The sequence below is a fragment of the Oncorhynchus keta genome, chromosome 19 (genome assembly GCF_023373465.1).
Source record: "Oncorhynchus keta strain PuntledgeMale-10-30-2019 chromosome 19, Oket_V2, whole genome shotgun sequence".
Classification (NCBI taxonomy): Eukaryota; Metazoa; Chordata; class Actinopteri; order Salmoniformes; family Salmonidae; genus Oncorhynchus; species Oncorhynchus keta.
The window spans coordinates 58,254,141-58,270,155 of record NC_068439.1 but is presented as its reverse complement, the minus strand read 5'-3'; the positions used below and the strand labels follow the sequence as shown (position 1 = coordinate 58,270,155).

General features: G+C 43.3%; 1 protein-coding gene across 1 annotated transcript in view; it reads left to right on the top strand.

Annotated features, from left to right (window-relative positions):
- Window positions 1-16,015, top strand: part of syne2a (spectrin repeat containing, nuclear envelope 2a) — a gene marked incomplete at its 3' end in the record, with an annotated part of 64,956 nt that overhangs the window by 11,871 nt on the left and 37,070 nt on the right. Inside the window, exon 2 of the mRNA XM_035792725.2 lies at window positions 10,736-10,877. Within this exon, the coding sequence (XP_035648618.2) occupies window positions 10,790-10,877 (88 nt within the window). The remainder of the gene's footprint in view (window positions 1-10,735; window positions 10,878-16,015) is intronic.

The window sequence follows — 16,015 nt, the reverse complement described above, 5'->3', positions numbered from 1 at the left end:
TCTTAGTGCCTTCATCGTTCTTTGGTGGTAAATAGACGGCTACGAATAATATAGATGAGAGCTCTCTTGGTAAGCAGTGTGGTCTACAGCTTATCATAAGGTATTCTACCTCAGGCGAGCAATACTTCGAGACTTCTTTAATATTAGACATTGCGCACAAGCTGTTATTGACAAAAAGGCACACACCCCCACCCCTCGTCTTACCAGACTTCTCTGTTCTTACCAGACTTCTCAGTAGCTTCTCTGTTCTGCCGTGTGCCGGTGCATTGAAAATCCCTCCAGCTCTATATTATCCGTGTCTTCGTTCAGCCACGACTTGGTGAAACATAAGATGTTACAGATCTTAATGTCCCGTTGAGATGAGATGAGAGTGCAGGACGCCTTCCAGAACCGGGACGAGAACTGAGGACTGTGATCAAAGCCATGTCCACCGGAAGTCCATGGATTCGGAAGATGTGCTGCACCATGAGCTGAGCTGTCTCCTTGGCTGAGGGTAGCTTGGGAAGGGGAATGAAATGGGCGGCTTTGGAAAACCTATCCACTACCGTAAGGATAGTGGTGTTGCCATCTGAGGGAGGGAGACCAGTGACGAAGTCCAGGGATATATGAGACCAGGGGCAGTGAGGAACAGGGAGTGGTTGAATGAGGCCAGCCTGAGCTTGCCGCGAAGTCTAATTCGGTGACGAACGGGGAGACTTCAGGAACCATGGTGGGCCACAAAAAAACGTTGTCGTGCAAATGCCAGGGTCTGACTGGAGCCAGGATGGCAGGCAAGTCTTGAGGAATGAGCACATTCCAGGACCTGGAAGTCCGGGAAAAACATCCAGTTAGCCCCTGCTGAAGGACCTGTCGGACGTGGACGAAGTGTTCTTGAGCTGACCGGGAAAAAATGAGGATGTCGTCAAGGTAGACAAACACGAACCAGTTCAACATATCACGTAGCACATCGTTGACCAGGGCCTGGAACACTGCAAGAGCATTGTTCAGTCCGAATGGCATAACAAGGTACTCATCGTGCCCGCTAGCCGTGTTAAAAGCTGTCTTATCATTCGTCTCCTTCCTCTATCCGAACCAGATGGTAGGCGTTCCAAAGGTCCAACTTCGAGATCGTCGCTCCCTGGAGAGGCTTGAAAGGAGATGAGTGGTAGAGGGTAGCGTTTTTTAACTGTGATGTCATTAAGGCCCCGGTAGTTGATACACTGGGAGACTGATGGACGAACATTCCCTGCAGCAAGAGAGTCCTCAATGTACCTGTCCATGGTCTTGGTCTCCAGACCCGATAGGGATTAAAGACGCCCCCGAGGAGATGTTGTTCCCGGGATATGGTCGATAGCGCGGTCGTAGTGTCGATGCGGGGGGAGAGATGTAGTGCGGGCCTAATTGAAAACCCCCTGGAGTTCCTGGCACTCCGCGGGAGAGATCCGAGACTTCTCCTAAGCCTGCAGGAAGACGTCCCGGGGCAGGCTGCGCGGACTTCTGAAAATGCGCGTGGCAGAACGGGCTCCAACCCATGATAGAACTAGTAGCCCAGTCGATCAGAGGATTGTGCCTCTAGAGCCATGGAAACCCCAAAACCACAGGTGTATGAAGGGATTCAATGAGCAGGAACTGCATAGACTCACTGTGATTACCTGACACTCTCAGGTTAATGGGAAAAGTAGTGTGGCTGACTCTGCCAATAGAGTGCGCTCTGATGTCCATCGGAATGGAGAAGAGTTGTGTGGGGATTCCCAGCTCCGACACCAGGGTAGCATCCATAAAGCTCTCGTTGGCCCCAGAGTCAATCAGTACCCGGAGAGATTTGGACTGGTCACCCCACGACAGGATAGAATGGAGATGGGGTACGAGAAATGGAAGACGAACTGGCAACAGACAAACACAGGGGATAATGGGGAAAGTAGGAGAAACCCCGTGGGTGGTTGAGACGAGCACAATACAGGTGAAACAGATCAGGGTGTGACAGGATACAGGAAGGGAGGTGTCAAAATGCTGAATTAAGTCTAATTTTCCATGTTGTCACTTCATTTAATATAACAGACTTTTAAAATGGAATGTTTGTGCATAATGTCTACTTAAAATATAAAAGAGATACAAAAGGCACTCTTTTCGTTAGACAACCCTACTGTGTGCACCACATGGACAGACAGTAACCATTTGTTTACATTACAAAGCATGTTTCGGTGGATATATTCTGTTTGTCTTAAAGCGTGTGCGCGAGACTAGTATGTAGAATGAAATCTTTCCCCAAGACCCACCCAGCATTGTACTGTCGAGTGCAATAGGAGGAAAAGTCAAGAGAAAACAAAATCAGTGTCACACAAAAGTTTCACCACTTGCTAATTTCTCAGTTAAATACAAAAAAATAATTAGGCCTTATTTTACTCCACAAATCCCCTCTCAATTCCCCACAGTGCTATTATTACTATTTTGTTATTACTTTATTTTGATACTTTTTTCTCTCTAAGCTGTCTTTCCCAAACTTGTATGGATACCAACACCATCTTTGCCTGTTTTGCATGGTCAGTTTTAAAACCAAATATTCCAAGCATTCAGAAGATTTTTTGTTGTTGCTAAAGCCCATTGAATCTTTGTAACGAATGATCCCATCCAACAGATTTGTTTCTGCATGCCCGCGTTGCGTGTGTGTGTGTGTGTGTGTGTGTGTGTGTGTGTGTGTGTGTGTGTGTGTGTGTGTGTGTGTGTGTGTGTGTGTGTGTGTGTGTGTGTGTGTGTGTGTGTGTGTGTGTGTGTGTGTGTGTGTGCGGTTATGGTGACTCATACAGTCATTATATTCCAGCTTGCCTAATCCACCACACCTATCAGGTCTGAGAGAGAGAACAGGATTTAATCTTGTCCCTGGAGCAGTCTGGTCTTGCTGTGATATGTTAGCTGCTCAACCCAGTAGGTGAAATAAACAGTGTTCCTGAATCCTGACCTTTACCTATTATGATTGTGTGTGTTGAAACATTGATGCAGGGTTGCAGCAATCAGTAGGGTCACATACAATAAAAACAACTTTAAAATACTGGAGGTGCATTTGTTCTAGTTTCACTGGGATAAAGGGTGGACAAAGATGGCACTTTTCTGAATATTCAATTGGTTCCATTTAATGGGGCAAGCTAAATCGAGCAGACCATGTGTATTGTAAAAGTATTTGACATTTGCATTTGCCCCACTCAGTGCACCGGACAGGATAAAGAACACAGTAGGTGCAGTGCAGGCATACAACTCCTCACTGGGTAAATGGAATTGTGCCAGGTGGTGATACATGTTCAGTGACCACCAATATAAATATCATGTATGTTTTATGGGCATATTAAATCACGCAAACCCAAGGTGTGTGTGCACTGTTCATAAAATGATGTGTAAAATTAAACCACTGGGGTAAAATGATCATATTACACTACCAATAATAATAGCACACTCCCCCATCATCTAAGCCAGTGGCTCATTGACGAGGGACAGTGCGTTTGAAAGAGGCGCTTTGCCTGTGCCATCCGACTAGGCACACACTGGTTGAATCAACATTGTTTCCACGTCATCTCAATTAAATTATGTTGAACCAACGTGGACTAGACGTTGAATTGATGTCATGCTGCATGTTTTTATATTACTGGCTGTGCTGTTTGTTTTTTTAATGAGCAGAATATTGGATGACTGTCCTTCATATTCCATTCACCCAGCTCAATGTAACATTGATAGGTTCAGGCTACTACATTTTCCCTATACCCATCATGAGGTTGCTACAACCTAGCCTATGAATGAAAGTTTACAATAAAGATGCACATGTTGAGAGAAATCTGAGTAATCAAGTTGACAGACATTGTGCAGAGCGGTTTTGAATGTGTCAAACGTCCTGCAGCTAGCTGATCTAGGGTGTAATCATTAGTCCAACGGTTGCAAACTAGAGATTCTATTGGACAAATTCAGGTATGTCTATCCCTGTTTTGTTCCGTTTAAGAAAAGTTTTTCAACAGAATTGGTTTGAATGAATACAGTCCCTGATCACATGCAAACACATTCATTCATAGCAGCCATAAACAAACAGCATGAGCCCTTTGATAATTCAATAACACTTTCTCGCATCTACGCGCTCTCCTCCTCTCAGCTTTTCCCTTTGCTTGTGGACTTCAGTGCCCAACACATCATCTGTCTGTGACCAGGAGAAAAAACGTTCATATCATAACCGTTAACCACTACACACAGCCTAAGTCATTGTCACATTAGCTAACGTCATGTCAACATTGCTACTAGAACTAACGCGTTAGTAAGCCCGCTACAATCGTGCAGTACAGTTTAAAGTTAGCAAGCAGTTTAGCAGTTAAACTGGCGGGCCCCGTGGCCTTGACTTGGGAGAGTTCCAGTGTTGGATAGCGAGCAGGCTAGGTAACATAGGTGTTTGAGTAGGTTCAACTAGCTAGCTGCATTTGCTAGCTAAGTAAGTGGAAGTGAAAAAAAATACTAAATATAGCTAGCTCTCTCTCTCTTTCTTTGCCTTCATTTATGAAGAAATTAATTTGTTCAAAACTTTTCAACCATTGTCTTCCTCTCTCTTTGAGTCAACTACTCACCACATTTTATGCACTGCAGTGCTGGCTAGCTGTAGCTTTCAGTACTAGATTCAGTCTGTAGAAGTGGGTGAGAACCAAGAGCCTCCTAGGGTTTGTATTGAAGTCGATGTGCCCAGAGGAGGACGGAAACCATGGTGCTACATACCATTCAGAGCGTGGTTGAGGCTACTGTAGGCCTTCATTGAAGTGTGTTTTAATAAATGATTGGTGACATGAATATATTTAGTGTAGTTTATCTAAAAAGGATAACTGTTTTAAATGTTTCACTATTTTTATTTTCACTGAGGAGGTGGGCCCTCCTCTTCCTCTGAGGAGCCTCCACTGTTTGATATATTATTGCTTAGCAAGGGCCTGTGAGATTTACAGAGAGGCTACAGAGGCGCGTGGGCTGCAGTGCTAAATACTCAAAGGGCTGCCACTCGGACATCTGGTCCACTAGTCCGGATTCTGTCACCTGGCAGTATGTTTTTGACTTGGTAGGAGGACATGACTGGTACAAGGAAATGACTGGTATAAGAAATGTGGTGGAAACTCAATAGCCCATGCTTCCACCAAGCCAATGTTTATAGATTTTTGGGAAGTAGGGAACTAGTGCATTGGGATGCACCCCTGGTTGTCACGTTGCCATGACCTAATAAAATAAATAAATCAGCATAAACGACAGACCTCTATCTGCCATTGATTAAAGGTACCCTCGGCCTGCATGCAGAGTGGAGCAGGAGCTCGGCTGGAGATCAACCATATTATGTTCTATTTCTGGGCGCCACCACAGATTCCTGGCACATCGCTGTTTGTGGGTGTGTGCCCTGACATGCTTCACAGGATCAGACCATTGGGCAGAGACAGTTTTTCCACTTCTGATGTTAGCTTGACAAATCAATGTTTGTGTGTGTGTGTGTGTCTGTTTGTGTGCGTGTTCAAAGCACATGAATAGGACAGCTGCATGCAAGGCTACCTGATTCCAGTCACATTGACAGGCAGGCAGCTGACCATACAACTTTTTCTCATCACCATAGTGACACAAGAACACACTGGCACCACACACCACAAGGGCACACATTCCAACATGCCAATATGTCACTTCATGTGGGTAACTCTGTATGTCACCTACTCGCTCGGATCTGTGATTGAGCAGTGAGCACCGGTTGTGGGTGTAGTAGTTGTATGCTTTATGCTTGTAGCGCATGTCATTGTCTAAACTGACGTTGATTATGGCAACATGACTGAAACGTGTCTTATTTTATTTCATAACCCTCACTTTTTTATTTGTGCATATGTCATTTAATATTACTCCCCATTTCTCACTGTTTGTTTCTGAGGGTCTTTTATCACTTTTCTCCTTTAGGATGCATACATCCCTCTTTGCACACAGTGGATTTTCTGTATAATAATAATTCAACATTTTAGAAAAGTTTTAGAAACTCCAACTGGTAAAAGTTTTACATGGTGCAAGATTTTTTCAAATGTATGTCATTTTCATAAGAACAAATGTATGAATTTCACACATGTATTAAGTTAACTATGTGCTTTTGCCCAGTGGTTTGTAGGCATGGACTGTTTGAAAAGTTGCTTACATGTTTGCATAATCAGTATGTACATGTACTCAACACTTCTTACACAAGTATTTGGATTGCTGCACACACACACTCTTATTGTTGGATCCTCTGGTATAGAATGCACCAAGCCTTTGTGGAGAATTGTGTCCGGTCTTTAAACAGTTGCTCAAACCCTATGTTGTGCCCCATATTCTGGGCATTTCACATTTACATACATTCTACTACAGTAATCCAATCCAGATTTACTATGAGCTCTAATACTCCTCAAACTCTATAAGGAGGTTCCTTCCAACGTGCTGGGGGATGGGGGGTAAAACTAGGGTAATACACTTGTCTGTTCCACCTTCAGGGCCAGTCCCAATTTACCCCCTAGTCCCTATACCCCCTAGGCAATTGTGTGTGTGTGTGTGTGTGTGTGTGTGTGTGTGTGTGTGTGTGTGTGTGTGTGTGTGTGTGTGTGTGTGTGTGTGTGTGTGTGTGTGTGTGTGTATATATATATGAGTGTATACCTACACCCATACCCACTGTATATCTCATTGGATAGGCATAATCAATGAATCAATCAAAAAATATATAAAATGCACAATGGCAGGAACCTAGGAAGAAACCAAGAGAGGAACCATGTTCAGAGGGGTGGCCAGTGGTCTTCTGGCTGAGCCGGGTGGAGATTATAAAAATACATGTTCAAATGTTCATAGATGACCAGGAGAGGGGGGACAGAGAGAGAGAAGATAAGAGGGAGCATACCTAAGATCAAACAGGACACCAGATTAAGACAGGAGAATTACACCAGATAGGACATACTGAACCTATGTACCCCCCCTTGACTATTGTAGCATAGATACTAAGGACTGAGACAGTGGGGAGGGGGGGTCAGGGGACACTATGGCCCCGTTCAAAGTTACCCCTGGACAGGGACAACCAGGCAGGATATAACCCCACCCACTTTGCCAAAGCACGGCCCCCACACCACCAAAGGGATATCAACAAACCACTACCCTGAGACAAGGCTGAGTATAGCCCATGAAGGTCTCCCCCACCACATGAGCCCAAGGGGTTGCAAAACCAGACAGGAAGATCACGTCAGTGACTCAATCCACTGAATTCAAGTATAGCAAAAAAAAGCCTGGCATGAAATGACGTGATGCACCCTTCTAGGGACCGCATGGGAGAGTGCGAGTAAGCCAGTGACTCAGCCCTCGTAATAGGGTCAGAGGCAGAGAATCCTACTGGAGAAAGGGGAGCCTGCCAGACAGAGACAGCAAGGGTGGTTTGTCACTCCAGTGCCTTGCCGTTGACCTTCGCAACCGAGGGCCAGACTACACTCAATCATAGTACCTATTGAACAGATTAGTCGTCTGTAAAGACTTAAAGGTTGAGACCAAGTATGCCTCTCTCACATGGATCGGCATTCCATAAGAATGGAGCTCGTAAGGAGAAAGCCCTGCCTCGTCCTTTTTTCTTAGAAATTCTAGGAACAATAAGGATGCCTGCGTCTTGTGACCATAGTTTACGTGTAGGTATGTACACCAGGACCAAATTGGAGAGATAAGTAGGAGAAAGTTAAAGTAATGCTTTATAGGTTAGCAGTAAAACCTTGAATTCAATCCTACCCTTAATAGGAAGCCAAGTGTAGCGATGTTATCACTGGAGCAATATGATCAAATGTTTGGATCTCGTCAAGATTCTAGCAGCCATATTTTGCACTGGTTTTATTTCACCTTATCCATGTAGTCACAGAGTAGAGCATTGAAGTAGTCTAATCTTTTAAAAATATTTTTAGGGGGTATATCAGCTTTAATATTGCAGATAGATTGTAAACTAATGTAAATACCTTTACATAAGTATGCAATCAGACACTATGCAATCAGGTGCATCCTGTTTCCATTGATCATCCTTGAGGTATTTCTACAACTTGATTGGAGTCCATCTGTGGTAAATTCAATTGATTGGACATGATTTGGAAAGGCGCACACCCGTCTACATAAGGTCCCACAGTTGACAGTGCAATCTAAGGTAATGGTCGTGAGTGATGTCCAGAGCAAGGTGGTTGGTGGTGAGATGTGGAACAGGAGCCAGAGACAGAGACAGAGACAGAGCGGTAAACTGCAAGGAGAGGACAAAAATGGTATAAGGCAGGAAACCGAGCAAAGCAGAGCAACAGGATCTTGAGAATAGACAAAAGGCTAGAGTGATAACTGACTGAGCAGAGATTACGATCTGGCAGGGATTAGTATATGTAGAGGTCTTGATTTATGGGATGATTTGCAGCTGGTAGGGTTTAGCTCTGACTCCAGCACACTTGTGTCCAACCACACAATCACACCAAGGGAGAAAGAGAGTGTTTTCAGGGGGAGAACTGAAGGTTAGGAAGACACCGGATGAACACCAGAGGGCGTAGTTGGCGCAGATGTGACACACAGATCTGGGGAAGGGTACCAAAAAATGTCTGCAGCATTGAAGGTCCCCAAGAACACAGTGGCCTTCATCATTCTTAAATGGAAGATGTTTGGAACCACCAAGACTCTTCCTAGAGCTGGCCGCCTGGCCGCCTTTCTATGCATATCTAACTTCATCTGCATTTATCTGAGTAGGTACTCCCAGCCATGTGGACAATTGAAAACAGGTTAGCAAAATTTGTCACCAGAGTGGTTTAGAGCATATTACTATTTGCCTGTGAATAACCAGACCTTCATACAAACTTGCTATGCTGAATTCTTGACGCACAACCAAGGTGGTGCCCATATCCTAGCAGCACGCTCACGAGCCACTCAGGCAGAGAATGACACGTAGAAGAGGGCAAGGAATGAGATGGGAGTACACATCCAGGCTTAATAATGTAATGAAACAAGCAGGGAGCAGTTTTCGAACCCTCAACATTCTAGCCTGAAGTCCAGCACGCTATCGACTGTGCCCAAATGTATTATTTGGGGTTGGGGCCGATTGTGGCTCAAAACACTTAATCAATTGGAATCTTAAACAAGTGGAAAGGGGAAAAAGTATTTTTAGTTTTTCACAGGCGTAGCAGGCTGTGAATTCTGCTAACGTTTCTAGGATGGGCTATTAGCTGAACAATAGACTATTCAACCTTTACGAAAGAATTGTCTAATAGCAGAACTAGTTGTGAACCCCCCCCACCCCAACTTACAACAAATCATTTGAATCTATCTTTCCACATCTACCTACACACGTATCTACCTACACATGGTTAATGTTCTGGGAAATATATGTGTGTGTATGTATGTGTGTGTGTGTGTGTATATATATATATATATATATATATATATATATATTTGTGTACAGAGCGCGGTATGGGGGTCATGTTTCGGAGGTCGTATGACTCCACAATTGCCTCTCCAGAGCCTGTTAGGGAGTTGAGACAAGATGGTAATTGAAAAAGAAGCATCTGAAATATTTTTGTATATGTTTGTCAAAAGAGAGATCAGGGTCCAGAGTAACGCTGAGTTCCTTCACAGTTTTATTTGAGACGATTGTACAACCAACGAGATTCATGTCAGATCCGACTGCAGAAATCTTTTGTTTCTTGGGACCTAGAACTAGCATCTCTGTTTTGTGCGAGTTTAAACGTTTTTAAAAATGTCCGCCATCCACTTTCTTATGTCTGAAACACAAGCTTCCAGGGTGGGCAATTTTTGGGTCTTCACCATGTTTCATTGTTACATTTGCATAAGCAAACTTAACACATCAAATAGCAAATGACCACCTTGGAGCTTTAAATTACATTTACGTTTCAATATGGTCATCTGTTATTAGATGCAATCAGTTTTCAAGATTCGTTGTGGTCGTTTCTATTGCTGAATTTTTGCACAAATCGGCTCCCATATGAGGTCCAGCATCAGGGTGAGAATTACAGGGGCGCCAGAAGGGCTCAGTTCCCCTGTATGAGACGTTAACTCCCCTCAGAAAAAAAGGGCAAATTCAGCCAGAGAGGTTAGGGAAGTTCCCCTTACCTCTGGTGTTCACACATCTGAAAGGACTGGAAAGGTGTAAGCAATAGATGGCACCACCTAGTCCTCCAATTGGCAAAGTGGAGCTTTGTGGACCGTGTACATGGAGCGGGAGGTCCTACAAGCAGGGTTTAGGAGCTGAAATGGAATACGATTATTTTTTTTACCAGAACACATTTCTGAATGACCAGATCCATGATTCATGGTTAATGATATCAGTGCATGTCACTGTAGCTTATATAGGCTGTTGCTCTTTCTTTTGGACAAACATTTATAGCCAGGTACGTGTTTTCAGTGTTGAACCCATGTGTATATGTTTTTTTGTGTACTTAAGCTATGTTAGTATGTACCTGTATGTTGGTGAATGTTTTGTAATCTTTCTTCTCAGACGTGGATTGTTGTTCAGCTTGCTGCAACTCATATTGTATTACATTTCTTTATTTGACCTGCTTGTTGCTACTGTATATTCACAGTGGTGACACCATGTCTATTTAAATGTTCTAGTGGTATACAGTATGCGTACACAGTACTCTCCTCGGAGCCCACTAGGTTGATGTGTGTGTGATTAATGAAAGTGTGTTATATACAGAAAATATATTTCAGATTCTTTATTGTCCTGTGTGCCTTGCTATCTCCACAGAGCACCAGCATGCTGCCAGGACTCACCGGGTGATCGGTTCCCCTTTCAGGAGATATGGCGTCAGGGCTAAACCCAGAGGAAGCCCCTCTGGACGATGGAGCCATCCCCTTGGATATTGATAACGTCCACATGCTACTGCAAGGTCAGTCCACAGACAGAAGGGGTAACATAGACACGTCACAGGGGCAATAAAGATTAAGCATTTCGTTCAGAATGTTTTCTCACCACCAAATATGGTAGTGAGAGGAAGTCCAGTCGCGGGTAGTGGGAGAGGATGGAACTTGGTGAAATTGGGCCGACATTCTTCGAATTTTCTCATCGATGAAACATCTGATCTCAATACATTTTTCTGTTCCCCAAACTAGAATATGTTATGAAGAATTGCGTTGTTTAGGAGTGCAAGTTCGAATTGAGATGTTCCCTAATGGAAATATACAAATGCAGTTGAAGTCAGAAGTTTCCATACACCTTAGCCAAATACATTTAAACTCAGTTTTACACAATTCCTGACATTTAATCTCAGTAAAAATTCCCTGTCTTAGGTCAGTTAGGATAACCACTTTATTTTAAAAATGTACAATGTTAGAATAATAGTAGAGAGAAGGATTTATTTCAGCTATTATTTATTTCATCACATTCCCAGTGGGTCAGAAGTTTACATACACTCAATTAGTATTTGGTAGCATTGCCTTTAAATTGTTTAACTTGGGTCAAAAAGTTTCAGGTAGCCTTCCACAAGCTTCCCACAATAAGTTGGGTGAATTCTGTCCCCTTCCTCCTGGCAGAGCTGGTGTAACTAAGCCAGGTTTGTAGGCCTCCTTGCTCCCACATGCTTTTTCATTTCTGCCCACACATTTTCTATAGGATTGACGCCAGGGCTTTGTGATGACCACTCCAATACCTTGACTTTGTTGGCCATTTTGCCACAACTTTGGAAGTATGCTTGGGGCCGTTGTCCATTTGGAATACCAATTGCAACCAAGCTTTAACTTCCTGACTGATGTCTTGAGATGTTGCTTCAATATATCCACATAATATCCACATAATCTATTTTGTGAAGTGCACCAGTCCCTGCTGCAGCAGAGCACCCCCACAACATGATGCTGCCACCCCCGTGCTTCACGGTTGGGATGGTGTTCTTCGGCTTGCAAGCCTCCCCCTTTTTCCTCCAAACATAACATGGTCATTATGGCCAACAGTTACATTTTTGTTTCATCAGACCAGAGGACATTTCTCCAAAAAGTATGTTCTTTGTCTCCATGTGCTATTGCAAACTGTAGTCTGGCTTTTATATGGCGGTTTTGAAAGATTGGCTTCTTCCTTGCTGAGCGGCCTTTCAGGTTATGTCGATATAGGACTCGTTTTACTGTAGATATAGATACTTTTGTACCTGTTTCCTCCAGCATCTTCACAAGGTCATTTGCTGTTGTTCTGGGATTGATTTGCACTTTTCGCACCAAAGTACATTCATCTCCAGGAGACGGAACGCTGCGTGGTCCAATGGTGTTTATACTTGAATACTATTGTTTGTACAGATGAACATAGTACCTTCAGGCGTTTGGAAATTGATGAACCAGGTCTTGTCTGATTTCTTTTGATTTTCCCATGATGTTAAGCAAAGAGGAATTTAATTTGAATGTAGGCCTTGAAATACATCCACAGGTACACCTCCAATTGACTCAAATTATGTCAATTAACCTATTAGCAACTTCTAAAGCCATGACATCATTTTTTGGGATTTTGAATTTTCCAAGCTATTTTCCAGATATTGAGAAAAGGACAGTTTTGAGGGTTGTGGGTGCCTCAGAACCATGGTTCTGAGCCCCCGAAAGTGACCATCCCTTCGGCGACCGATTTGGTGGGTTTTCAGCCCCGGGGAGGTCCTGGCTTTTGATCCCAGTCCCCCAAGGCATCGTCAACTTATTGTATGCAAACCTCTGACCCACTGGAATTGTGATACAGTGAATTATAAGTGAAATAATCTGTCTGTAAACAATTGTTGGAGAAATTACTTGTGTCATGCACGAAGTAGATGTCCTAACCGACTTGCCAAAACTATAGTTTGTTAACAAGTAATTTGTGGAGTGGTTGAAAAATGAGTTTTAATGACTCCAACCTAAGTGTATGTAAACTTCCGACATCAACTGTACATGCTAAATACAATGCACCAATAAGATCTCGCTTGTTTGGGTTTGCCCACCTCCTTTCTTGTTCTGCCCACCTCCTTGCTTGTTCTGCCCACCTCCTTTCTTGTTCTGCCCACCTCCTTGCTTGTTCTGCCCACCTCCTTGCTTTCTCTGCCCAATATGCTTTATTTCTCCTACAGTTAACAGCACAGATGAACTATCTTTGTTTAGTTATACATAGTAATGTGAGACTCAAATTAGTGAAATGATATTTAGTGCACTGCACTAAAATATGAACGCAATATGTACAGTGTTGGTTCCATGTTTCATGAGCTGAAATAAAACACAAATTTGTTTACATCCCTGTTGGAGAGCATTTCCCTAAGTCAAGATAATCCTCTCACCTGACAGCTGTACCATGTACAAAAAGCTAATTAAAAAGCACGATCATTACACAGGTGCACCTTGTGTTCGGGGCAATAAAACACAAATCTAAAATGTGCAGTTTTGTCATACAACACAATGCCACAGATGCCATAGTTTCAAGTTTTGAGGTAGCGTGGAATTCGCATGCTGACTGCAGGAATGTCCCCGGAGATGTTGCCAGAGACTTTAATGAAAATCTCTCTACCATAAGCCACCTCCAACTTTTTACACAGTTTGGCAGTACATCCAACCAGCCTCACAACTATAGACCACGTGTAACCACACCAGCCCAGGACCTCCACATCCGTCTTTTTCACCTGCGGGATCATCTGAGATCAGCCACAGCTGACGGATGGAACAGCTGATGGAACTGTGGGTCTGCACAACTGAAGCATTTCTGCACAAACTGTCAGAAACCGTCTCAGGGAAGCTCATCTGCGTGCTCGTCGTCCTCACCAGGGTCTTGACCTGACTGCAGTTCGGTGTTGTAATCGACTTGACTGGGAAAATGCTCCCCTTCCCTGGCCACTGGCACGTTGAAAAAGTGAGCTCTTCATGGATGAATCCCGGTTTCAACCGTACCGGGCAGATGGCAGACAGCATGTATGGCATTGGGGGGCGAGCAGTTTGCTGATGTCAAGGTGTTGAACAGTGTGCCCCATGGTGGAGTTATGGTATGGGCAGGCATAAGCTATGTACAACAAACACAATTGCACTTTAACGATGGTAATTTGAGCAAACAGAGATCCTAAGACCCATTGTCGTGCCATTCATCTGCAGCCATCACCTCATATTTCAGCACCATGTCGCAAGGATCTGTACACAATTCCTGAAAGTTGAAATTGACCCAGTTATTCCATGGTCTGTATACTCACCAGACATGTCACCCATTGAGCATGTTTGGGATGCTCTGGATTGATGTGTACGACAGCATTTTCCAGTTCCCACAAATATCCAGCAAATTTGCAGCCATTGAAGAGGAGTGAGACAACATCCCACAGGCCACAATAAATAGCCTGACACTGACTGGTTTTCTTATCTACGCTCCTACTTTAAAAAAAGATATCTGTGACCAACAGATGCATATCTCTATTCCCAATCATGTGAAATCCAGAGTATGGCCTAATGAGTTTATTTCAATTGACTAATGTCCTTATATGAACTGTAACAGTAAAATCTTTGAAATTGTTGCATCTGCATTCAGAAATATTCAGACCCCCTTCACTTTTTACACATTTTGTTATGTGTTATCTGTTATTATAAAATTGTTCACCCCCCCTCATCAATCTACACACAATACCCCATAAGGACAAAGCAAAAACAGTTTTTTAGAAATGTTTGCAAATGTATTAAAAATAAAAAATGAAATAATTTTAACCCTTTACTCAGTACTTTGTTGAAGAGCCTTTGGCAGTGATTACAGTCTCGATTCTTCTTCGGCATGAAGCTTGGCACGCCTGCATTTGGGGAGTTTCTCTCATTCTTCTCTGCAGATCCCCTCAAGCTCTGTCAGGTTGGATGGGGAATGTTGCTGCACAGCTATTTTCAGGTCTCTCCAGAGATGTTTGATTAGGTTCAGGGTTCAGTCTGAGGTCCTGAGTACTCTGGATTAGGTTTTCATCAAGCATCTCTCTGTACTTTGATCCGTTCATCTTTCCCTCGATCCTGACTAGTCTCCCATGAGGCTGCTACCACCATGCTTCACCGTAGGGATGGTGCCAGGTTTCCTCCAGATGTGATGCTTGGCATTGAGTCCAAAGAGTTCAATCTTGTTTCTCATGGTCTAAGAGTCCTTTCGGTGCCTTTTGGCAAACTCCAAGCAGGCTGACATGTACCTTTTACTGAGGAGGGGAATCTGTCTGGCCACTCTACCATAAATGACTGATTGGTGGAGTGCTTCAGAGATTTCTATCCTTCTGGAAAGTTCTCTCATCTCTACAGATGAATGCTGGAGCTCTGTCAGTGACTATCGGGTCCTTGGCTAAGACCCTTCTCCCCGGATTGCTCAGTTTGGCTGGGCGGCCAGCACTAGGAAGAATCTTGGTGGTTCCAAACTTCTTCCATTTAAGAATGATGGAGGCCACTGTGTTCTTGGTACCCTTCCCCAGATCTGTCCTTCGACACAATCCTGTTTCGGAGTTCTACGGACAATTTCTTCAACCTCTTGGCTTGGTTTTTGCTCTGACATGCACTGTCAACTGTGGGACCTTTTATATAGACAGGTGTGTGTGCCTTTCCAAATCATGTCCATCAATAATTGAATTTACCACAGGTAAACTTCAATCAGGTTGTAGAAATATCTCAAGAATGATCAATGGAAACAAGAGCACGTGAGCTCATTTTTTAATCTCATATCAAAGGGATATGAATACTGAATACTTACGTAAATACGTTCTAATTTCACATTTTTAATAAATTTGCAAAAATGTCTAAACCTGTTTTTGCTTTGTCATTATGTAGACTTTGTGTGTAGATTGATGAGGACATGTTTTCATTTTAATACATTTTTGAATAAGGCTGTAACATAAAATGTGGAAAAAGTTAAGGGGTCTAAATACTTTCTGAATGCAATGTATATTTTTGTTCATTGTAAATGTGCATAATTTGCTTGGGATTGGATTAACTTCTTATTTTGTATAGATTGACCTACATCAGGGAAGGCCCTCGAATCAACCCCCCCCCCCCCCCCTCCCCAAAAAAAACCTCAGTCAGGGACTCAACCTACTGT